This window comes from Tiliqua scincoides, chromosome 9 (genome assembly GCF_035046505.1).
Source record: "Tiliqua scincoides isolate rTilSci1 chromosome 9, rTilSci1.hap2, whole genome shotgun sequence".
Taxonomy (NCBI): Eukaryota; Metazoa; Chordata; class Lepidosauria; order Squamata; family Scincidae; genus Tiliqua; species Tiliqua scincoides.
The window spans coordinates 161330-183793 of record NC_089829.1 but is presented as its reverse complement, the minus strand read 5'-3'; the positions used below and the strand labels follow the sequence as shown (position 1 = coordinate 183793).

At 46.6% G+C, this 22464-nt stretch overlaps 3 protein-coding genes across 3 annotated transcripts; all 3 read left to right on the top strand.

Annotated features, from left to right (window-relative positions):
* Positions 1–4436: 4436 nt before the first annotated feature.
* LOC136660574 (natriuretic peptides B-like) lies at positions 4437–7618 on the top strand. The gene is made up of 3 exons (XM_066637834.1): positions 4437–4597; positions 5911–6196; positions 7230–7618. Exons 1-3 carry the CDS (start codon positions 4478–4480, stop codon positions 7253–7255), a joined length of 432 nt encoding a protein of 143 aa, XP_066493931.1. The 5' UTR covers positions 4437–4477; the 3' UTR covers positions 7256–7618.
* A 2404-nt stretch (positions 7619–10022) lies between these two features.
* Positions 10023–13662, top strand: LOC136660475 (natriuretic peptides A-like). The gene is made up of 3 exons (XM_066637678.1): positions 10023–10305; positions 11243–11528; positions 13240–13662. The coding sequence occupies exons 1-3, from the start codon at positions 10186–10188 to the stop codon at positions 13254–13256; spliced, it is 423 nt and encodes a 140-aa protein (XP_066493775.1). The 5' UTR covers positions 10023–10185; the 3' UTR covers positions 13257–13662.
* Positions 13663–17597: 3935 nt separating this feature from the next.
* LOC136660482 (natriuretic peptides A-like) lies at positions 17598–20235 on the top strand. Its single transcript, XM_066637688.1, has 3 exons — positions 17598–17760; positions 19031–19357; positions 19549–20235. The coding sequence occupies exons 1-3, from the start codon at positions 17656–17658 to the stop codon at positions 19558–19560; spliced, it is 444 nt and encodes a 147-aa protein (XP_066493785.1). The 5' UTR covers positions 17598–17655; the 3' UTR covers positions 19561–20235.
* The last annotated feature ends 2229 nt before the right edge of the window (positions 20236–22464 follow it).

Below are 22464 nucleotides of genomic sequence, written 5' to 3'. Positions count from 1 at the left end.
TTGCAAAAATAAGCAAAAATTGTTGCTTTCTTGCTGCAAAGAACAGGAGGGGAGAAAATGACAAAGCCACATCTCCGGCGGTGCAGTGCAGGCAAGCGCTCTGTGGCTGTGCATTTGAAAGATACTTCTAAAATTGGCAATCAGTGTTTGCAGTGATGCTGATCATCAACACCCTGGACGTCTTGTGAGTTCTGTGAGCTCCTAGCAGGGAGGATGGGATACAAATGGGATAAAAAATGAGTGGATGTATACAAGATAAATGACTCCCATTTTACAGATGGGGGATTGAGGGCTAGGAATTTGTCCAAGGCCACATCATCGAGGACTTGTGTGTGTGTCCTCTTGTACTGACCTACACAAACGAATAAACTCAAAACTTCAGATCACAAAAATTCAGAGAGTGTTTCTTAAAGAAACTGCATTATACAAAAAAAGAACGTCTGCAGATATTTCCCCTGTTGCATTTGGCCTTTTGACCAACCATTGGAAGAGTAAGCCACCATGTAGAGAACTCAGGAGGGCACCTAACCACACAAAACTCAATAATTCACCTTTAGTTGAGCCCCCTGCTGTAGTTTCTCTGCTTTTGGCAGAAATTGCCCACCCTAGAGATGCCAAACTTTCCAGTGTACTTTTGCAGTCATAAGGGCCAGAAACGTGGATTTATTTTTTTTTTAAGGAAAGTTGAAAAACTTTCATTAAAAGTTTTGTTCTGTTCAACAAGCTGAACTGAGTAATTGCTGCAGAACTCTGTACTTGAACAGAGAAAGGGTTTGAACTAAGCCAATTTTCCTAGCTAGTGAATTGGCGACGGGATGTTGCACCCTGGTAGAACCCTTGCTTTGCACATAGAAGGTCGCAGGTTCAATCTGTGGCAGCGTCTCCAGGTAGGGCTGGGAAAGACCCCTGCCTGAAATCTGGAAGAGCTGCTGCCAATCTGTGCTGACCAACAGAGCTAAATAAACTTTGCAAGGAGGTCTGGTCTAGAGGGTAAAGCCTCCGTCTGCCTGAAGATAACATCCACAAGGTCGCCAGTTTGAGGCCACCGGCACCGTGCGACCTTGGAGCAGCTGGCAAGCTGAAGCCGAGCAATTCCATCTGCTCGGAGCGTGGGAGGATGGAGGCCAGAATGTGAAGCCAGATCGGAATGAAACACCTTGAATGTAGTAGTTCTTGAAAGAAAGAACCTTTTTTGAAATTGTAAAAATCCCTATTTAAATAGGGATTTAGATAAAGCCTGCCTATGTAAACCGCCTTGAATAAAGTCTTGAATAAAGACCAAGAAAGGCGGTAAATAAATACCTGTTATTATTATTATTGCAAGTGACACACTCCCAGTGGCAGGCCCCCCCATGCAGTGGGCGGGGCAACACCCCAGGTGGTGGGTGTGGTGTGGTGATGTACCATCACTCTGCCCCCACTGGTTTTTCGGCTGTACCTTTGATAGAACAAAGATAGAACACCTTCTGCATGAAATTACACATTGATTGATATATAACATGATGGTATTATTCCTCCAAACTGTGATTTTAGTGATTTTGGTCACTAGTGGCAGGAGGTCTGGTCTAGAGGGTAGAGCCTCCATTAGCCCAAAGTTAACATCAGAAGGTCGCCAGTTCGAGGACACCGGCAGCTCCCTGAACGGCGAGACCTTGAAGCAGCTGACAAGCTGAGCCGAGTTATTCCATCTGCTCTGAGCGAAGAAGCGTCTTGGCTGCCCTCCGTGTGGGAGCTGCTGTCAGCTTGCGTGGGAGGCACTGGAGGCCAGACGTGAGATCAGACCTGGAAAATCCACCTGAAATGTTGTTGGTTCTTGAAAGAGAGAACCTCTATGATTGTCAAAATCCCCTTGAGGGATTTAGAAACGCCTGCCTATGTAAGCCGCCATGAATAAAGTCAGAGGAGTAATCCGATGACCAGAAAGGCGGTATATAAATACCGAGTTATTATTATTATTATTATTATTATTATTATTATTATTATTATTATTATTATTATTATAGTGGTGTCACCCCCCCAGGGTGTCAACTTACTAACACTTTATTGCAGCAGTTCTCAAACTTTTAGCACTGGGACCCACTTTTTAGAATGACAATCGGTCCAAGACCCACCAGAAGTGATGTCATGGTGGAGTGACATCATCAGGCAAATTAAAATAAAATAAAATAAAATAAAATAAAATATGTCCTATGTACATAAGTATTAATAATTAAAGTAAAACAAATAATTAAATAAGGGGAAGTCAGCCCTGTTCCACAAAGTGAATTTTCTCTGTAGCCTGCCTGCAATAACACCCCTCCCCCCCCAAGAATCAGTAAGATTTTCACCCCTACCCAGTACCCAGTTCAATTTAAGTTCTTATATTTCAAGCATATCTCTATCAGGACCCACCTGGCTTTGCAAGTCCCCAAAAAATTCACCTTATCAGCTGAAGCCTCTGTTTTGATCCTTTTTAGTGGGGGGGGGGGCTGCCTTCTGGAGGATTTGTTGAGCTCATCATCAGATCAGGACCATCAGATCAGGACCATTCTGGTGGCTTCCCATTCCCCTTTGCCTGGCCTGACCACCAGCCAAGGCATGTTTGCTTACTCGTGAGTAAACATGACAGTGAGACTTAGTTTTGCTTTCCATAGGGCTCAATACATTCGACTGCTTGGAGGGAGGGACTTTCTTCTCAGGTGTTTTTGGGGGCTGCATTCATTAGATCAGGACCATTCTGGTGTCATTGGATTCCTCTCAGCCTGCCCTTTCTGATGGACTAAGGCACGTTCGCCTACTCATGAGTAAACACGCAATATGGCTCAGTTTCACTTTCTATAGGGCGTCATGCATTTTTTGTTCTCTGGTTTTTTGGCCTTAACTTTTGATAGAAAGGAAATATTTCACTCTGGTTTTTTGCATTGCATTCAGCTGGACAGCACGCATCCAATGGTATATAATGTGATCAGGTTACCCCTAACCAGCGTGATTTTAGCGTGTCACTCCCCCCGTGCACATCACCCCCCTGTGCGTGTCACCCGGTGCGGCCTGCACCACCTGCATCTCCCTAGCAACACCACTGCACCCTCCTATGTACATGGTGTGAAACCAGCATGAGTGAGTGGAAAACCCTGGTTGCTGGTGCTTAAAGAATTTTTAAACTTCTTTCAAGAATACGAGCTTCGTTCTTGCCAGAGGGGACAGGGCAGTGGCAAAATCCAGATCAAAACCTCTCTATCTGTTCAAACTATTTATCAGCCAGCATCCATCTTCCCCTCACACCCTCTTGGAAATATCAGTCCTGTTCCAGTGCACTCCAGGACCGGCAGGCCAGAGACCCATGCATTAAAATAAATGCATGTCATTATTGGTCCATCTTGCACCACAATTCTCTCAATTAAAATGTGCAAGAGAATGCATTTCCCTCCTGCGCATAAAAGACACTCTAATTAAACGCTACAGTCTGAAGCCCTGGGTGATGTGTTTGTTCCTATTAGCATATAAATGATGACAGGCGTCCTTTGATGTTGACCAGGGTGCAGGATACATAGGGAAAGGTTTCCATCGGTAAGGGGGCTGGTTGCCACCAACGCACGGGGTGAGGAAAACAGCAGTGCACCAGTCTGGCTGCGGAAGGAGGCATCGGCTTCTAAGGAGACCAGAAGGTGCTTTCTTTTTTAATGTTATTTTTAACACAGCTGAGAATCTCATGCAGATTGTTGAGGTCTTTGTGCTGTGGCTCAGAACTTGCAAAACAACACTTTGGAACACCCCATCATAAAACTCTGTGTTATAAAAGGCCTGTTTTTGGAAAAGTCTGCTAGTACCAGACAACCTTCAACATCCTTCACCTTCAAGAGCCTCAAAGGAACCAGCAGGAGGACACCTTTGGCTGAAAGTGCTTTCCTCCATTCTCCCTCCAGGTGTGAGAGCACAGCCCTGCTTCAGGAGGCTCCAGGAGAAATCAGGCTCCTTAGGGTGTCCAGCCAATAAGCTATCCTTACTCTCCTTCTCAAGAGCACTTAGTGTGACAGCAGAGAGGCCAGAGAAGCGGCTTCCTTGGCCAGAGCACTCTGGCACAACCTGTCAGAACAAGCCTAATGGTGATGAATAGACCAGCCAAGAAGCTTCAGCTATGAGCTTCTCCCAGCTGGAAACTCCCTGCAAGGTTCAAGGGGGAGCAAGAGCTGCAAATGGCTTTGCCACATCCAGCGGGAGCCAAGGAGTTTGGTGGCACAGGAGACAGGCTCTAATTGCTGCATTCAGGGTGGGGGCTGAGCCCTGCTGTTTCTAACAGGCAAAACTCCTCACTCTGCTGGCTGGAACCAGTTTCCTTATCAGAGCAAAATGGCCTTGCACACTGGTGTCTGGCCGGCTGGAAGCAGCAAGGAAACCTCCTCTCCAGGGGCTATAAAGGAGGCTCTCCACTTGCACAAGAAGCCGTTCCACATCCCAGGCCGAGGCTGAACAAATCACAGGTCTGAAAGGAACAGGCACAATGAACAGCCCCTCCATGGTTGGCTGGTTCTGTCTTGTCTTGGTTTTCCTGCATGCAGGGCTGGGTTCAAGCCATCCGGTGACACGGAGTCCTTCTAGCCAGGAGCTTCAGTCCTTGCAGGTGAGAAAAAGGGGGAGGAGAAGTGCCACATAGGGAGTGTTCACATGAGCAACGCATTCTGTACCACTAGTCGTGAGGACAGCTCTCAGCTTAGAAGGCTTCCAAAGGGGAGTACTCAAATTCACGGAGGAGAGATTTAGCTCTGTCTTGATGGCCAGGTGGAGCCTCCATGTTCAGGAGCAGTATTTCCCTGCATGCCAATTGATTTTGCCTTGCTAGTAGACTCCTCACAGGGGCATCTAGTTGGGCACAATTCAGGGTTCTTCTTATGGAAGAGGACTTTTCCACATTCTTAGGGAAAAGTCCCTTTTTCTGGCTAGGATGGTGCACAGCATTTCACCCGCCACTTGTTTGCAGCTCCTCAAACCTCACAGCGGTCCTATGGTTGACTCTCCAGCAGTCCGATGAGTGGACAAGGAGCTCCGGGGCGGGGGGGGCCCTCTCAAGCAAGGCACCCCCAGTGGTTCCTTGGCCCACTCGCATCCAGCTTTCCAGTGCTGGTGCAGCTGTGCCAATGGGCAGCACCCTGCAGTGGGGAGGTAGTCACGGAGAAGGAGGGAAGGGGGAAGAAGGGAACTTTTGTTCCCTGAACTGGGGGCTGCATTGCGGCTGCACCAGGGCTGCAGGTTGGATAGGAACGGGCCTTCAATCTGGAAAAGTAAAGGCAAGCAGAGAATGCCTTCACAAGCTCTGATCCTCTGGATGCTCTCAACACACTCACCTGTGGAAGAGCTAGTAAGGCAGTGAAGATCTTTGCCGGCCCTGACACAATGGCCCAGTCTAGACAATTCTGAGTGCAAGAATCAAATGTGAGGGAAAACTGGAAGGGGTCCAGTCAAACACCCCTTTTGGGGATTTCTTTGCCCCCAAGAAGGAAATCTTTTTTAAGCAGAAATTTATCCAGTCTAGACTTTCTTTCCAGGTTTTCAATTTTGATCCTCCTTCTTCAGTTCCTTTTTCCCCTGATGGATCATGTTCAGTACAGGATTTTGGAGGGGAAGCAGAGGTATTAAAAAAATACTGGATTTGGCATGTTGATATACAATAGGATTGCCTGAAAATCCATCAGGGGCATTTAAGAGCAAGCCTGTGAAGTAACCCTTAAGGTCACACTTTCAAAGGGGGAAATAGCAGTTTTGCCATTTTGATGCAATGTGGTTTCTCCATGAAGAAGGATCACTGTTGGTGAGTATCCAGTGTGCGGATAGCAGCCAGCCGTGTCGCCCTTCACAGCACAGCAAACAGAGGCAGTTGCTTCCCTGTTGCCCTTGCAGAGATGCTTGATGTGCTCTTTATTTCCTCTTCCACTTTAGGACCTTCTTGAGCAACTGAAGGAGAAATTTCAGCAAGGGGAAGGGGAAAACCTGGATCTTCAGGTTCCCGATTATGGGGCCGGAGATGTGGGCGACAGCTTGTACTCTGACCTCTATGCTGGCCAGCTCTGGTCTCCATCTCCCCTTCATCAGGCTGAAGTGGTGGACCAGTGGAGGAGATTCCTGGCCTCTCCAAAGCGGAGGAGGCATTTCTCTGGGTGCTTTGGGACTCGGCTTGAACGAATTGGAACCCAGACAGGGCTCGGCTGCAACATCTACAAAGCCCGTAGGTATTGTTTAAGAACTTTACTGAGGGGGAAGTGTTTCACACATGCCATAGAAATAAACCTGGGTTTGCCATCAACACACATTTGGCAGGGAGTAGCAGCCACTCCTAGCTTTCCAATGAGCTTGACGCACATATTTCCAAAGGCTCATTTGTTGCATTCATGCATTACATTGCTAGGTATGTACATCTAACTATGCTGTTTCTGTAAAAGCTACTCCAGTTTGTCTAAGGTTTGTAACACTTTGAAATGTAGTAGATTGTGGTCACCATGTCAGATAGTAGGAGACAAATAAGAAAAACAAAATTCAGTAATTTCAACTGGAACAAGCTAGCCTGCTCATGTCAATATGATTAAGTGGGGGCTATTCATATTTTAAATAAACGAATAAATTAATCAATCAATGAGGAAGGAAGGAAGGAAGGAAGGAAGGAAGGAAGGAAGGAAGGAAAGGTCTTTGTATTATACTGTGATTGTTCTAATTTCTCATCCTGCTGGATGAAGTTCAACAGCTTAAATATTCTTACAGAAATCGGAAAAAAAAACAAAAAACTGGACAGGTTTCACAGACAATAAGAAGACAGCAAGAATTCCCAGAGTTCAAAGACCAGAGCATGTCATTGCATGTGCTGCTTAGTTTTTGAGTGGGGAGAAAGAGGAAACAGGCAGAGAGGACCGAGCTGCTGTATCTGATGACTGTTCTGCTGAAGAGTCGGTTCCACAGAGGTGCTGGCAGCTGGCGTTGAAGGGTCCTATGTGTGCCTTGGAGTAGAGTCACATGTCAGCCTGCACAAGAGCCTCACTCCGCGGTCACATCTGGTGGTTTCTTATCTTGCCAAAGCAGGGATCCTGTGTGACCAGGTGGCACCCCATTCACTCATGGGAACAGTTTTACTGCTCAGGTGGTTTCCTGGTGCAGTTTCCAGTCTGACTCCTGGAGAGGGAATAAGAGCCAGCCTGACTGCTCTCTTGTCGCAGAGCTGACCCCTTAACTTACATGACCCTCATTGCTTCTCTTTTCCTCCTCTTTAGGTTCCTGGAGGAAACCCAGAAGCTGAACCCAAAGCAGAATCTTTCTTTCATTTTCCCAAGGACTTTTTGAAAAAGGATTCTCTTTCCAATGAACTGTTAATCTGTTTGAAAACTCTCCCCTCTCTCAGAATCATGCCCATCCTCACACTGTATAAAACCCATCTTCACAGACTGTAAACAGTTTTTATATATTTCATGTTGGTGGGACCACGTTCTCTTTTGTCTTTTTACTGGGTTGGGGGCTTTGGGTGTGCATATCAATAAATGTTTTGTAGAAATGGAGGTCTTCGCATGTATGGGGCTTTGGAAAGCAGCAACACCAAAAATGCAGGCTCTCAGAGAACTACAAACCTCCCTTTGAAGATAATAACAATAAATAACAATAATTGAAGGAAGAACAAGCAATGTATGTTTCATGATTAAAAAGTCATATACCTTTTCTTGGTAATATTTAACCATCTCCTAGTAGGGCAGAGAAAACTTCCTGCCTGCCAACTGCCTTGATTCTATGTGACTTAAGCCTACGAGTCTTCCAGAAACGCAGTATAGAAAGACTATAATGAATAAAGAGAGCCTTAGAGAGCCCCTGCTGGTCAGTGTTGACAGCAGTGAGCTCCATGGTTCAAAGGCCTGACTCCATATGGCAGCCTCCTTATGAGAGGGACGTGACTAAGGCTTCCATGTGTGGCTCAGAGCAGAATTGGTATCTGGTCTTCTTGGCTCATGCTTCTAGCAGCAGCACTGGAAGAAGCTCTCCTTTTCTTGAGGCCCTAAACAGAATCCAGGTTCCAGAAGCCTCATGAAAGGAACAGACTTCACTGATAACTGCGGGGGGAGGGGGGGAGATCCGCCGTTAAACACCTGACGTGTTCCTTCCAGCCAGAGGGCAGCAAATTCAGGACCTTGGACAGCAGCCAAGTGTCATTGGCATTTCAGGGAACATGGAAAGCTGCCTACCACTCAGACAGGCCCCGAGTCCATGTCTTGACCTATTTCTCTGCACTGACTGGCAGCATCTCTGCAGGAATTCAAACAACAAAGGGTCTTTCTCAGTCCTACCTGCCCATCAATATTGGGGCCTTCCTTATGCATTACAAGGGCTGCACCTCTGACCTACACCTCTTCTTGCCACCTGCGAGGAGTCCACCCCCTCTTGTTCTCCTGAACTGCTGCAGAAAAATCACCCCAGAATTGCTTGTGAATTTTCCTTTTGCCAGGAAGAAACAATTCCCCAAATAAAGGGATTCTCTAGACACAAATGTGGGGGTTGAAGCCCTGCTTAGCCAGCTGTCTTCCTTCAGGGAATATTTTTCACATGGATTGTGTGCTGAGGAACCTCAGCATGTTTTGGAGTGTCAGGGATACAGTCCAGGACAGTCAGAACTATTGGAACTCACTGTTGCTAAGTGTGAATCGAGATTCCATTCCAGACTATATAGTACTCCAAATTCCACCAAAGCTGCAGCCTGCAGGGGAAGATAATGCTACTGAATTAGCATATATATTGCACTTTCCAAGTGTTAAACATATTGTCTTGCTGCAATCCATACAAGAACCCTATGAGTTTAGTATTGTTTTGCCCATATTAGGGTTGGCAGTTAAAAGCATGAGCTGGGAGCCCTAGGCTCCAAATGAGGGTGTTTCTTGCTGAAGACACTGAGTTCATCACTGTGATAAGATCTGGGAGGTGGGGGAAGTCTCAATTCACACTCACTCTGACAGTGCAATCCTAGGCATGTCTACTCAGAAGTAAGCTGCAATGAGTTTAATGGGACTTACTCCCAGATAAGTGTGTGCAGAATTGCAGTGTTAGCCACTATGCCACACCAGCTCTCATCACATCACATTTGGCCTTAACTTTAAGGCTATAACCCTATACGCAATTTCCTGGGAGTAAAATCCACCAAACACAACAGGACTTTTATTTCTTTAAAGAATTTTTATGCCCCTTTTCTAAAAAAACTGCATCCTTACTTCTGAGTAGACATGTCTAGGATTGCGCTGCTAGTCCTTATTTCATGATTTATACTTATTCCCAGTCACAGAAGCTCTCTGGAGAAAGATCATCTCAGCTTTTCAAAAAGATGGCATTTGAGTTGTGCTTCTGCCTTGGAACACATTTTCAAGACCAGAACTTGAACCCAAAACATGTAAAGTGGTTGCAGCAATGTCTCTGAGCACATGCAAAATGCCTTCTTTGGGTAACAAGTAGTCACAACCTATCCAAGCACATTAGGATTAGAAGCAAGAGTATTTGAGCCAACAGGCCACAACTCCACAAGGCCTGAATTAAGCACTGCAAGGAAATGAACCCCAAAGGAATGTTCAAGAGACGCTCAAGAGAGGAGTCATCCACAAAGGCACTCAGAAAAAAAGGAACCACAGCCTTGGGTAATCTGGCACCCTCACGATTCCATATATAGGAATGGCACTTTGTAGAGCTTGCTGTGTCACCCGACTCCAGCCCTCTCCAAAAGCTGCCCTCTTGCCCCACAGCTTTTTCCTATACAAGGTGATTACTCCATGGTGTACTTTTTCCGGACATTTGAGGGTCGTCCCTCCCCAACAAGCCATCAACCTGGGAAACTCATAGGTAAAACTGCAAGAATGTCCATCAGGGCCCACGTAATCTCTGCCCCGGTATCAGCAGCGAGGGCAGACGGCATGAAATCATTGACTTGTGACTCGCATGCGGTCATTAGCAGCTGCCTAATGACACCCTAATAAAGGGAATCGTCTCTGGCAGTAGCTGCATACCAGAGATGGGACTGGAATGTGCCCTAGATAATCCCACCGATAGCCAAAGGAAGCAGGACTCCTACCCAAAGGGTATATAAGAGCAGTCGGGATACGGAGCCAGCACAGGGCAGAGAAGAGGAATAGAAGACAGAAGCTCCTCTGAAGAAGGACATTCACTCTTCAAAGCCTTTTCAACATCCAGAACCTGTCCAACAGCATGGACACCAAGGGGTCATTTCTCACCAGTCTCTCCTTGCTGCTTGTCCTCTGCTTCCAGCATGCCAGGGCCCACCCCATCAACATCTTCAGCCCGGCCAAGGAGCTGGCCAGCATGGAGGTAAGAACTGTGGGTTTTGTAAATCTAGATTTTAGAGGAATGGAGTCCTTTGATTACCATTCGACGTGATATTTAAGAGCATAATTTAAATGATGGAATCAGTTGCCACAATGGCCACTGGTCAAGAATTGGAGGCACCCACAGAGAACAGGGCTATCAACAGAGATTAACCAAGATAGCTAAATAGGAAGTCTCACTTCCAAGTGTTCTTAGTGATGGTTGCCCTATCAGTCTGTCCTTCCACCCGCAATGTGCCATTATTAAATTCATTACTAGGTAATTAGCATCCTTAAAAATGGGATCAGACAAATTTTTTGGGGGGGAGGGTAATAGCTAAAGTAAAGCCTGCATGTAGGATCCTTCTGATTATCAGATGCTGAAGAAGGGGCTGCTATTCCATGCGATATTTGTGAGCTTCCCAGACACACCTGCCTATCTGCTCTTGGAGACAGAGAGATAGGTTTTTGATTTGACAAAACAGGTGAAACCTTGTATTCTCAGAGGGTCACAAACTCAGTGGCATAAAATATGGTCTTGTCTCTCCCATGGTTGAAAGATTAATTGTAAGCTCCATGGGGCAAGAACTGGTCTTCTATTATTCTCTAATAAAGCACTTGTCTACATTCACAATACTTGGCTCTTGTTATAAACAGAAGTATTTTTGTTACCCATCCACTGTTGGGTTCTTGTTAACATAGATTTGGGTTGCTAGGAAAGGCCAAATGACTGGGAGGGGAACCTCCAAACACTGTTTTTGGAGCAACATTTTGAGTTGGGGAGTCATGTGTCATTTCCCCCTCCACTGAATTTCCCTGCTGGGAAGAGCTGCATTGGTTGAAATTGTTTTAGCAGGCATGGGAAAAACAAGAGAGGTAGAAAAGTTTGGAGGAAATTGGTGGTTAAATTGGATTGACAAGAAATTTTCATTCCATCTCAGGCACTTCTCGAGAGGCTGGATGAGAAAATCTCCCTAATGGAAGAGCTGCAGGACAATGCAAACTTGGAGGACCCTGAAATCCAGAAGGGGAACCTGGCTGAGTTCCCCAGTGACAGCTTTGACCAACAACCAGAGCCCCGGGTGGAGTCCAGCCCCTATTTCTCTGACCGGAGCTCCCTCCTCAAGCGCATGAGAGGCTTACAGGCGCCAAAGAGCATGCGGGAATCCGGCTGTTTTGGGAGAAGGCTGGACAGGATTGGGTCTGTGAGTGGCATGGGATGCAAAGGTGAGCCCCTCTGAGCTGCGTCTGGTCTGCAGGGCCTTCCCACTCCATTAGCCGCACTTAGATTTCTGAATCAAAATGCAAGACTTGGTCAGGCTTACTCAGCCCCAAAGGTTGACTTTTGGTGCCATTTAGAGCAAGAATGACCCACCCTCCGCAGAGCCCACCTTCTGTGTCTCTGCTTGACTCTGTGTTCCAGATGTGCCTTTTGACTGTAAGGAGACAAGCTGAGAGCAGCAATTCATGCAGAGAGAGCAAGCGAGTGAGAGAGAGATTTTAATTGGGACATGGTAGAGAAAGGAAGGCTCTTTCTCCTCTCCCTCCCTGTGCCATGACCCTCATCCAAATTGGCAGCAGCTTTTGAAAAATAAAAAGATTTTGGGAATTCCAGTCATGAAATGATCCCAGTCTCACATAACTGTGAATGCTTCTCTCTCTCTCTCTCCCCTTTTCTCTGGAGGTAGACCTCCTTTTTCAGCCCCTGAGGGCTATTTCAAAGCACAAATCTGGGTCATCAGTCTTACTGTAAAATCTCTGAAGACAAGAATAAGGAAATAAATAATAATAGTAATCATCAAGGCTGACGAATATTTCATCATTACTAGTGTTTGTTCATTAGAAAAATGACTCCTGAAGTCAAATGAGGCGATACCTTTATTAGGACCAACTAAAGCACTTTTTTTTCTTCTCTTCCCCCCCACCTTGTTTTGTGTAACATCAAGCCTGAAGAAGAGCTCTGTGACACTCATGATCTCATGAGGGGGGAAGAGAAGAAAAAAAGTTGCTTGTGATGTCCAAGCCTTCAAATCTGCCAGTAGGAAGATGGAAGACAAGCGTTAGGCAGACTTGCAGTGCAGTTCGATGCACGTGCGATTCAGCTGCAAGTCTCACTTTGTCTCAAGGGGCTCGGAAGCCTGCATCGGGCTGCAGCTGGAATTCAGTTAATCTCTGTTAAAGTTCACTTTGCACAGAGGGGCTTCTGTGGCTCTCCGATTTGGAATAGAATTGAATGGCTATCCCCCTCATTGGAATCCCCCCATTTGGGGGAAATGGCTATTCCCACATTGTGGGGGGTGGAAATATAAATTGTGGCAGTTACAGGTCGTCCCTTGTTATCCACTGGGGTTCCATTCTAGAAGCCCTCATGGATAAAAAAATCAGTCAATAAAAAAACAGCGGAAAAATCAATTTAATGACATACTTCCAGGTTTCTTGCCCCTCCATTGCTCCTTGACATCCTCAGGCATTTGATTCTGGAACCCCCTGCTGATACCATAAAATGTGTTAAATAAAAGTAGTTTTAAAAAATTAAAAAGTGTGTCCCTTTACAATTGTGGTTTAAAAACAGCTTTTCTTACAGTTTTAGAGAGGCAGTCAGCAATTAGAAATGCATAGGACCCCCTTCCATTGCCTGTCTCAGCTGAAGAATGGAATGATAGAAAAGCAGTTTTTTAAACTGTGATTTTAAAGGGATGGATTTTTTCCCCTTCTCCAGGGATCAGCACATTCCTTCTCATTTGCAGTGGCCATTCATGTTGAGTGAAATCCGTGTATAAAAAATCTGTGTAAACAAGGTTGGACCTGTACTTTATCGCCAGTGCAGTCAGCAGAACACACAGATCCCTTGGGAGGCAGAAAGTAGAAGTGATGCAAGGACTCTTTCTCTCCAGGTGCCTCCTCCACTAACCACAGTGTTTACACTTTTTGCTTCCAGGGGCCAGGAGAAATTAAGAAAAAGACAGCTGGGCTTGCATCACCCCTCTCCCCAATCTTGGAAAGAAAAGGAGTCTAACTTATGAGTCAGCACACGGATTTCTGAAGATGCTCCAGTCAGCAGCGTGTGCTTTCTAGAAATTGTGTAAATGTTCCAGAATGTTCCACCTATTTATTTATTTATTAACTTATTTATTTGACCTCTGTTGGCTTGGGTTTTTTTCTTCTTTTTTGTTTTGTTTTGTTGTTTTTCTAAAAGAATCTTTCTTATTTTCTGCACCAAGACAATGCTTGAAAAATAATTAAAAACAAACAAAACACTCAAAACACAAAAAAGCTCTTTTTTCTTGTGTTGTCCAATTTGCTTCCCCTATTCCCTCCTTCCTGTTCGATCAAAATAAATTTTGTTAATTATTTTTCCTTATCCAAAGAGGCTATTTTTTAAAACAAGGATTACTTGCAAAACCACACCAAATTCAAGTACCCCATCTGCCAATCAAAGTTTCAAAGGTTCTCCATGACACGATCTCTACTAGCACTGAAACATATTCAATACAATGGGGAGGATTTATAATAATAATAATAATAATAATAATAATAATAATAATAATAATAATAATAATAAATTTATTATTATTATTATTATTATTATTATTATTATTATTATTATTATTATTATTATTATTATTATTATTATTATTACTTAGATGTCCATGTATAAACACAAAGATGGAAGTTAATATGCTTCTGCTGCAACTATGCAGTCCAAGTTCACATTTAAGTAATCAGTTTCTAAAAGGGGGGAAACGGGTTGTAAAATATTATGTTATTAGACAACAATAAAATTTACAGCATGATATATAGCAAAATCTGTCAGAAGGATTCTTAAGATCATTGCTTGAAAAAACAAATTTTTCCAAGGATCAAATGGGAAAATCTGATGAAAACTTAAAATGGTAAATCTCATGGAGCTGAAACCCCTCCAAATTACCACAGCACTGTCAGTTCTCAAACTCCTTCCAAAACAGCAGGCACCACAGAGAAATAAAACAGATCCCTGCAGGGAATTCCAGTCTGGGGCTAATCTCAACATCCAGGCGAGTTCATAAGACCAAAACATGAGGATCAAAATGCTCAACTTCTGCTTTCCTAGTGTCATGTTGGGCTGTGTGAATGGGTGTCATCTGGATCCCATGAGGGAAGTTCTCAGTTGCCAGGGTTTCTTGCCACTATCTGCTGGGAAGGCCCTGATAGAATGTTGCTTCTTCCTTTTTATTTATAACAAGAAAACTTTCTGACCATGGCTGGCAAGCTTGGTTGTGGTTCTGTAGTGCAGGCATTAGGAAAGGGTGTGTGTGTGTGTGTGTGTGTGTGTGTGTGTGTGTGTGTGTGTGTGCAAATCCCTGCTTCCTCTGCTTCTCAAAGGACTGCAGGCCAGGGCTTAGCCACTCTGTAGGTCCTGGGAGCACCTTCACCTTGGAAGGCCCAGATCCTCTCTGTGGCCTCCCCCACCCCAGCCACTTGGGCTCATGCTGTTTTGGGGCCTCGCTCCAGCCTGCTTCATCTTCCTGAGACTTCCCTCCACAGCCTCTGGGAGCCCCTTTCCACTTTAAGCCCCTTTCCTCTTTAGGAAAGCCTCCACAGCCCCTTTCCTCTTTAAGCCTGGTACCTTTCCCAAAAGCTCTACTTCCACCTGGTTGGCCGGTCCCTGTGGAAGGTTTCCAGATTGGCCAGTGGTTCAGCTCATAATAGACCTCGACCCAATTTTACAGATTTAAGGTCAAGGAGGGGCTATGTGGGTCATTCCTCATTGCCTCTGAGAATTGTATGCTTTTTTTGAGGGGGGCTACAGATGATCACTAATCTTCAGTCCCCAGAATCTTTGGGGGGGAAGCCATGATGGTTAAACTGATGCAAAAGAGGGGTAATTTGGATGTGCCATTCAACCTGTGTAGACTCACTGTCAGCTTGTCTCACCTTGTTGCTATGCAAATCAGAGCCTACAGATGGGAGAGATAGACAAAAATTCAACAACGAGACCAAAAAGGCATGGAGCATGGAAGAATTACCTCATTAGGGAGCAACAATGATGGGGACAAGATTGACATAGCAAAGACTTTTTTTACCCCAAATCAGGGCATCTGAGAGAAATTTTAACAGGGGGTACAAAGTTTATTTTGGACCCCTTCCCAAAGGGGGAAGGGAGGGGATGAAACAGAGCAGGGGTGGATGGTGACAAGAGTAGGAAGAACAGGGGTGGGGATGGGGCCAGACAGAGCAGGGAGAGGATGGGGGCAGACGGAAAAGTCTTTGGAGCCCAGATCTACAGGGCTTCCCAATACGGAGCCCAGGTCTACCTGCCCATGCAGTGTTGGCAGCTAGATACAGTAAAATGAAAAAAACCAAATACACTCCCAAGTCTCTCTAAAATCTTTTAAATATAGCAAATCATTGCAGAAAATTAGCACCTTCGTATTTAGGCCCGCACTAGAATGGAAAGTGCCCTGCCTGCACCACAACATACTTCTGCAGCAGCTGTAGCCCCTCTACTGTGTCCCTGAACTCCTATACACTCCTTCATGGCAATCGGATCTACACACCAAAGACCTGCTGCAGCAGACCAGTTTTCTTCCAGGTTTGACACTGTGTTAAGGAGCGTCATGTGTGCATTCCTTGGCCCAGCAACAGCCACACTGGCAGCAAATCAAGGGAGAATAGGAGAATGTGAGATCCCAGGAAATTTCTGGGGCCCCATCTTTGGCTCCTGGGCCCCCTTGCTGACTCTGGGCCTGGGTACAAATTATCCCCTTTACCCTCCTCTTATAGCCCCTGCCCCAAATTACCTGGGAATCTTTAGCACTGAAGGAGCTGCATGAACTTGATGGGGTCGTTAAGAGATGATGTTTGGGGTTTTTTTTAAGGATACATTTATGCCTTTATTGGCATAAATTTTTTAAGGATAAAGCGTTGGGCTTCTGCTGTGCTCAGATGGGGGGGATAACGTAGCTCGGAACCAGCATTGCTTCAGGACTGGCAACTACAGCAGAGTCCACTTTTGAGGGCTTTGGGGCAAAAGTCCTGTGGGAACTGCAATGGGACACGGTCATGAGCTCTGGGACCCTGCTCCTGCTACGGAGCCCTGCCTGGCTAGCCCAGTCTGCCTGTGTGCTTGACTCATCGGCTTGCTTCTTTTATACCTTGACATATTTAAAGGCTGCTTCTCTACTCCACTAAGGGGGTCAGGGCATCTCAATAAGGCCACCACTGTCATGTAAGCAAATTTGACCAACTGGCAGAACCAGCTGAATGGACAAAGACAGAGGCATAACTCAAGGAAAAGCCAAGTGGAAAAGGAACATTGGCACAGTCCACAGGGGCCAGCCAGGCCTCATGGGGGGAGGGAGTGCAGTAGTCAGGGAGGTGCCTTTGAATGCTCATTGTGCTCTCTGACAGGGGCACTTATTTCCATACCTTCCTAATTTTTCCACTGGTCCAGGGTCTCATCTGAAATGTGCAAGGCAGGCCCCCTGCTGTAATCAAGAGGGCCTGAGCTGGTGTAGCATGTGGGTTGGGGGAACTATGGATGCTGTCTGGGGTTCTGGCATGGAGAAAAGGAGGAGGGCTTTAGTGCTCCTGCTTTGCGTGCAAAACAATAAAGTTCAACCCTGGCAGCATCCACAGGTAAGGCTGGCACAGATGCCTGTTTGGAGAGCCCTGCAGGGTTGCCAAGACTGAATGAGAGGAATTGGATGGAAGGCGGTTCCACCCGTTCAGGAGTGGGCTCATCAGACAGGCACAGAAAGCCCCTGGTGCTCACTCGCCTCCAAAAGGAAGTCAGGAGGTTGCTCTGGCAACTGAGGATGCCCCACCTGTGCCTTTCTGCTACCTGCTCAACATTTCCATCAGCAGTGAGCTGACAAGCTGAAGAAGACAAAGGCCAAGGGTAGCTCTGAACTTCCTACCCCTTGAAGGGGTAGAGAGCAAAGACCAGCATCACGTCCTGCCACTGGAGGCACATAATCCAAACACAGATTTCCTGCCTGTTTGCTCATTATTGTCCCTGGCCAAAAAAGAGGCGGCTGCTGCTGGGAGAGATAAAGGGAGAGCATCTTTCACACCTTGGAAGTGTGAAGCCTCTTGAGATGAGTCAACAGGAATGTGATCACATTGTCATTCCAGCTGAACGGAAGTCAAGGAGCCTCTGCCACCCCAGCCACAGCTAACAAGGGGCAGATGGCTTTAAAAGGGAAACAGCTGCCAACTTCCTGGATCTCAGGCGGGTGATGGAATGTGGTGGGCTTCGTTCCTCAGGCATTATCATCATCAGTCCCAGGGGTATAAAGAAGGAGAACCTCAGGACTGATCCAACAAAGCAGCAGAAGGAAGAGCAGAGACCAGGAAGTGTGCGGACCACAACATGGGTGCAACCATCCCTGTCCTGCTGGTCTTGTTCTTTGCCAGTCAGCTTCCAGAGCAGCCCAAAGCCCACCCAGTCTACGGGTCAGAACTGGCAGACTTTAAGGTAAGAGATGGTACAGCAGCCTCGGTGTTTAGTGTGCAGCTTCACACATGCATGTTAATCACTAGATTGGCTGTGAACCATCAAGAGTTGAGCAAACAGACTTTCAGAAATATTGTGGGTGGGGTAATTAAAAAGTTCTGTGTTGGATCTGGGAAGGCACATTCACAAGTCACCAGCTGATGCAGCAGGTTCAGGTTTGTATGTGAGAACCTGCACAGTGAGTGTAGTACAGCAGGTGAGCTACCAATCAGAAATTCTGGATTCAAATCTTGCCTCTGCCATGAATGCACCTGTGAACGTATGAATCTGCCTTATGCTGGGTCAAGGTCTTTGTGGATTTAGCTCAGTGTTGTGGACACAGACTAGCAGCAGGCCTCATCCAGATCTCAGGCTTTCCCCACCAGCCCTACTGGGCAACAAACGGGTCTTGAAGCTGATTTGCATGCACAATAGGTGTTCTACATCAGTGGTTCTCAAACTGGTGGGTTGTGACCCACCCATTTGTGTAATGCTTCCCCTGTCCCTTTAAGGGGTGAGGGAAGAGGAGAGGCAGGAAAGCGATTGCTTCCCCAGGATTGTTTCCCTAAGGGGGGGGCGCTTCCAATTACTGGACTCAGTGAGGTCTGCTGGAGGCTGCAGGAGGTGTGGGAAGCCCGAGGTTTGGAACCTTGAAACAGAGCAATTGCAGAGCACTTCCTGTTTGCAGGAGATACATTGCAAGTGCTCCGTTTCAAGATTCCAAGCTTCAGGGAGTCCTGCAGGGGGCTGTGCCAAGCTCCCCACACCCCCTGCAGCCTCCAGCAGCCCTCACTGAGTCCAAGTAAGTGGAAGATGCCCCCCTTCACCTCCCCCGATCCCGGGGATTGCTTCCCTATCCTTGCCACTCCCCTTACTGAGGGAGTAAAGCTTCCTCAAAGTTTGAGAACCGCTGTTCTACATGACATGCTAGTATGTTCTGTTTTTCCATTAGAAGATGAATTTTAAACATGTGATTTAATGTGTGATTTGGTTAATTCTCTTCCATCAACATCAGTAGAGCTTAAAAGCCCTTAACTTGGCTTGATCCTGGCCCATGTTTACATAGCTCTCCCCCAGCTGGAACATAATCCCATTCACTTAATTGTAACTACTCTCCCCCCTCAACTAACCATATTGTCTTGCGAGTATTTCCACCTGTCTATAATAAGTCTTACTTCCATGCAAGTATGCAACTAATTGTAATCTATAATTACATTCCCACCCCCCACCCCATGACATCACTTCACTTCAGGCCCTTCTGGAGCGTTTGGAAGACAAACTGGAACCAGAGGACAGAGACTCAGGACTCACTCGAAGATTTAATGAGCCCAGTGAGGATATGGCAGGCGACATTCCCCAAACATTTGCGTCCTGGGATGGTGAATACCCAAGGCCTGAAAGCGAACAAGGGTTTGGCCGTGACCACTGGCAACCCCCGGAGAGGGCTCCAGTGGCTGAGAAGAACAGGTTAAGAGGGCTTTTCAACTCACCCCGCAGCCTGCAACGGAGTTCAAATTGTTTTGGCCAAAGGCTGGACAGGGTTGGCTCAACAAGTGGACTAGGCTGCAACAGGATCCGGGTAAGAGCTGGGACCTCTTTTGGAATTCCAGCTTGGAGGAAGGAATGAGAGGAAAGGGTCTGCACTTACCAATATAACCCCACGTTTCATATTTTTAGCTGCTTGGAATTCTATCCCACTCCATTGCTCACAATCCTAGCTAAGGAATGACTGTTTGATCAACAGGACTCATTTCTTCTCTTCCTTTGCAGAGCCGGAGCTAAAACTTCAGTGGTTTCCCTCCTCCAACTCTGATGACAGCAGACTGCCAAGCCTTTCCCAGAGCCACCTCCACCCTATGGAGCCCCCTAGCTTGCACCCCCTTCTTCCAGTGAAAGAACACAACCCCCTTGCTGTGCACGACGCTTTCGACACAGCTCACCTCAGTCTTGTTGGGAGGTTAAAATGAGGATTTATAGCTCCCCAGGACCTCTCCAAGCCTAGAGTGTGGGAGAAATCTTACCCCACCCCTTTTTGTACCATGAATTTGAATCCTGTTGTATGGAGTTAAATTTTCTTCACCATGTATTTCCATGCTGAAAGTCCTTTGCAAGAGGGATTTAACAAGATCAGCACCTTGGACAGAGATTATGCTCCAGGTTTGCACTCTCCCCCCTCCTTTCCAGGACATGGATCAAGGTGTGCCCCACTACAAAGATCTAAATGGTTCTGACTCCCCCACCCACCTTCCCACAGCCCAGCACTGGAGAAAATGGGTGCTGGAACCTGACCAAGTCCCATCCGTTGTTAAATCCCTTCCCTTCCTCCTCTTCCAGGAAAGACCATGGAGATTCTGTTCCCCCACTACACTCACTTCCCCCACCAGAGAGAGGAAGGGGGCAATTGCAGCAGGATCACACCAAAAGCCTCTGAGTTGATTTGACTGGCACTTTAGCATTTGAGAAGTAATAAAATAAAGTATTCTCACTCTATGGCATGTTTTCTTTCCCGCAAGATCCACCCACATATAAGCTGTGGTGGGCAAACTTACATCATTAGCCATGGGTTTTAATGACCTTCCTCCAGGCAAGCCTGTGTAAATTCCCTTTTGCTTGTAACAGAGTTGGGTAAACACCCAACAGGTTCGGGGCTGCTTCTGCCCACACTGGTCCCTGTGCCATCCCTACCGCAAATGGGTCCCTGTTAAATGCATTTTCTCAGCAAGGAGAGCCCTGAAGAGTATCTGCCACAACCAGGTGCCTCCTCACCCTCCATGCTCAATTTGTGCAGATCCATTGCAGGAGGCAAGCAGTCACACACGTGAAAGGCAAACAGAAGTGGAAAACCTCTGTGTACTACAAAATAGAAACCACTTTGAGTGTCTGGGTAGAAAGGTGGTATATAAATGCAACGACCAGCCATTGCTAGGGCGAGTGACATCAAGTCATGGTGGTTCCCCTACAACTGATATGGGGGGGGGGGGTAGATTGCTGCTGATCCTGGAGGCAGTGCACCTTTTCCTCTTAACTGCCCTCCTCTGCCAATTCTCTGGTTCTGCTTTGGAGTTGGAGCACTGCCTACACATCTTTCCCTTAGATATATGACCAGACACCAGGAGACACAGAAAGCTGCATTAGGCAGCAGAAAAGTCCTTATGTACCTGCAACTAAACTAAGCCTCCATAGCCAGCATACTGCTGAATGCCAGGCTATTGAGGAGGTGCAATGGGGGGGAGGGATATTCTTCTTGTGAGCTCCTTGGAAGCACCTGGCCAACCACCACTGAAAACAGGATACTGGGCTAAATGAAGCAGTCAGTGCTTCTCCTTGCATTTAAGTGACTATGAAACTCATTTCTTATTGAGTCGGGACAGCTATGAAAAATGAAGCTGAATGCTGGAAGGCCACTGAGAGAGGTGAGGAGGAGGAGGAGGAAGGGGAAAAATAATTGCAGACACCAAAAGTCAGTGAAAACACCCGGGAAGATTTATTTTTCAGACAAGTCATGGTTATACACTGCACGTGATGGAATGTAGATAACTGTATCTACACAGAATTACAAAAGTAAAAATGTATATATACACACACACACAGCACAGTTTGTTTTTGTTACCTGATCATGGGAACTAAGTGCAATGTGAACAAAAATCAATGCAATCTAAATTAAGATGGCAAAAAGTTGAGTAGTCATGATGGGGGGGGGGGGAGATAGGCTTATGCCTTGGTACTGCATGTTAACACTGCATGAGAGATGAGAGAGTGCAAGGTGACCCCCCCCATGTTCCCCAAGGCTTAGATTAACACTGATCTAGCGGATTAATGCTCTGCACCTTCTGGGAGTCTAGGCTAGAAGTCTAGGCTAGAAGAAGGGAAGAGAGAGGCACTCAAGTTACACCCCAACAGCTCTGTGTAAGTGAGGGGAGTTCAGAGCAGGCCCAGGCAACCAGACAGAAGAGCAACTTGGGGGAGAGGTTGAGGCCTGGAATAGCCATCTAAGGTCCAGTGTGCAAGACAGGGCGAAACAATCCTTGATATGCAGACACCTTGCGGCAATTCACACTGTGCTCCAGTTAACAGCCCCAGGGCTGGAGATTTTGCAAGTTTTGGAACTCTGGCTGGCTGAGGTTTTAGAGTTCAGCAGTGCGGCAGGCAACTCAAGAGGTTTTCCTCTACAAGCAGGCAGCTAGTGGCAGGGCTGAGACGCTCCCAGATGCAGCAGACAAAAAGCCCCTGTAATGCTCAGTTTTTGAGAAGAGGCACACAGGGAAGGGGGATACCAAGTGTGAATGCTGGACTTCATAAGTTGCTTTTTTTTAAAAAGGTGCACCTGGCAGAACTCGAGAAATCCATGCAGATTTCATACATTGTGAACAGTGGAAAGCAATGACCTCCAAAAGACCCTTTCTATCCAGCCAGGGAGTGAAGTGAGGAGGTGACTAGTGGAAAAGCAGCCCTGACATCTTCCTTTTCCTAAGGGCTGGATAGCATACTGAAAAGGTGACAGACCCATCCCCTTGGCTGGCATGAAGCCAGTCAGGCAGGCAATGAACCTTGGACCTGCTTGTACTGAAGGGAACTGATGGATGCACAGGGAGGGGTGAAAGCCCCAGGTCTGATGGTGGCACTCTTATTTAGCCACTCCAGGGAAGAGGCCGAGGCTGAAAGGCAGCTGTGAGCCTCGCTCCCAAG

Coding starts and splice junctions, on each gene's coding strand:
- LOC136660475 (XM_066637678.1), top strand. CDS start 10,186: ATGGACACCAAGGGGTCATTTCTCACCAGTCTCTCCTTGCTGCTTGTC. Junction 10,306..11,242: donor AGGAGCTGGCCAGCATGGAG/GTAAGAACTGTG, acceptor ATTCCATCTCAG/GCACTTCTCGAGAGGCTGGA.
- LOC136660574 (XM_066637834.1), top strand. CDS start 4,478: ATGAACAGCCCCTCCATGGTTGGCTGGTTCTGTCTTGTCTTGGTTTTC. Junction 4,598..5,910: donor AGGAGCTTCAGTCCTTGCAG/GTGAGAAAAAGG, acceptor CTTCCACTTTAG/GACCTTCTTGAGCAACTGAA. Junction 6,197..7,229: donor CTGCAACATCTACAAAGCCC/GTAGGTATTGTT, acceptor CCTCCTCTTTAG/GTTCCTGGAGGAAACCCAGA.
- LOC136660482 (XM_066637688.1), top strand. CDS start 17,656: ATGGGTGCAACCATCCCTGTCCTGCTGGTCTTGTTCTTTGCCAGTCAG. Junction 17,761..19,030: donor CAGAACTGGCAGACTTTAAG/GTAAGAGATGGT, acceptor ACTTCACTTCAG/GCCCTTCTGGAGCGTTTGGA.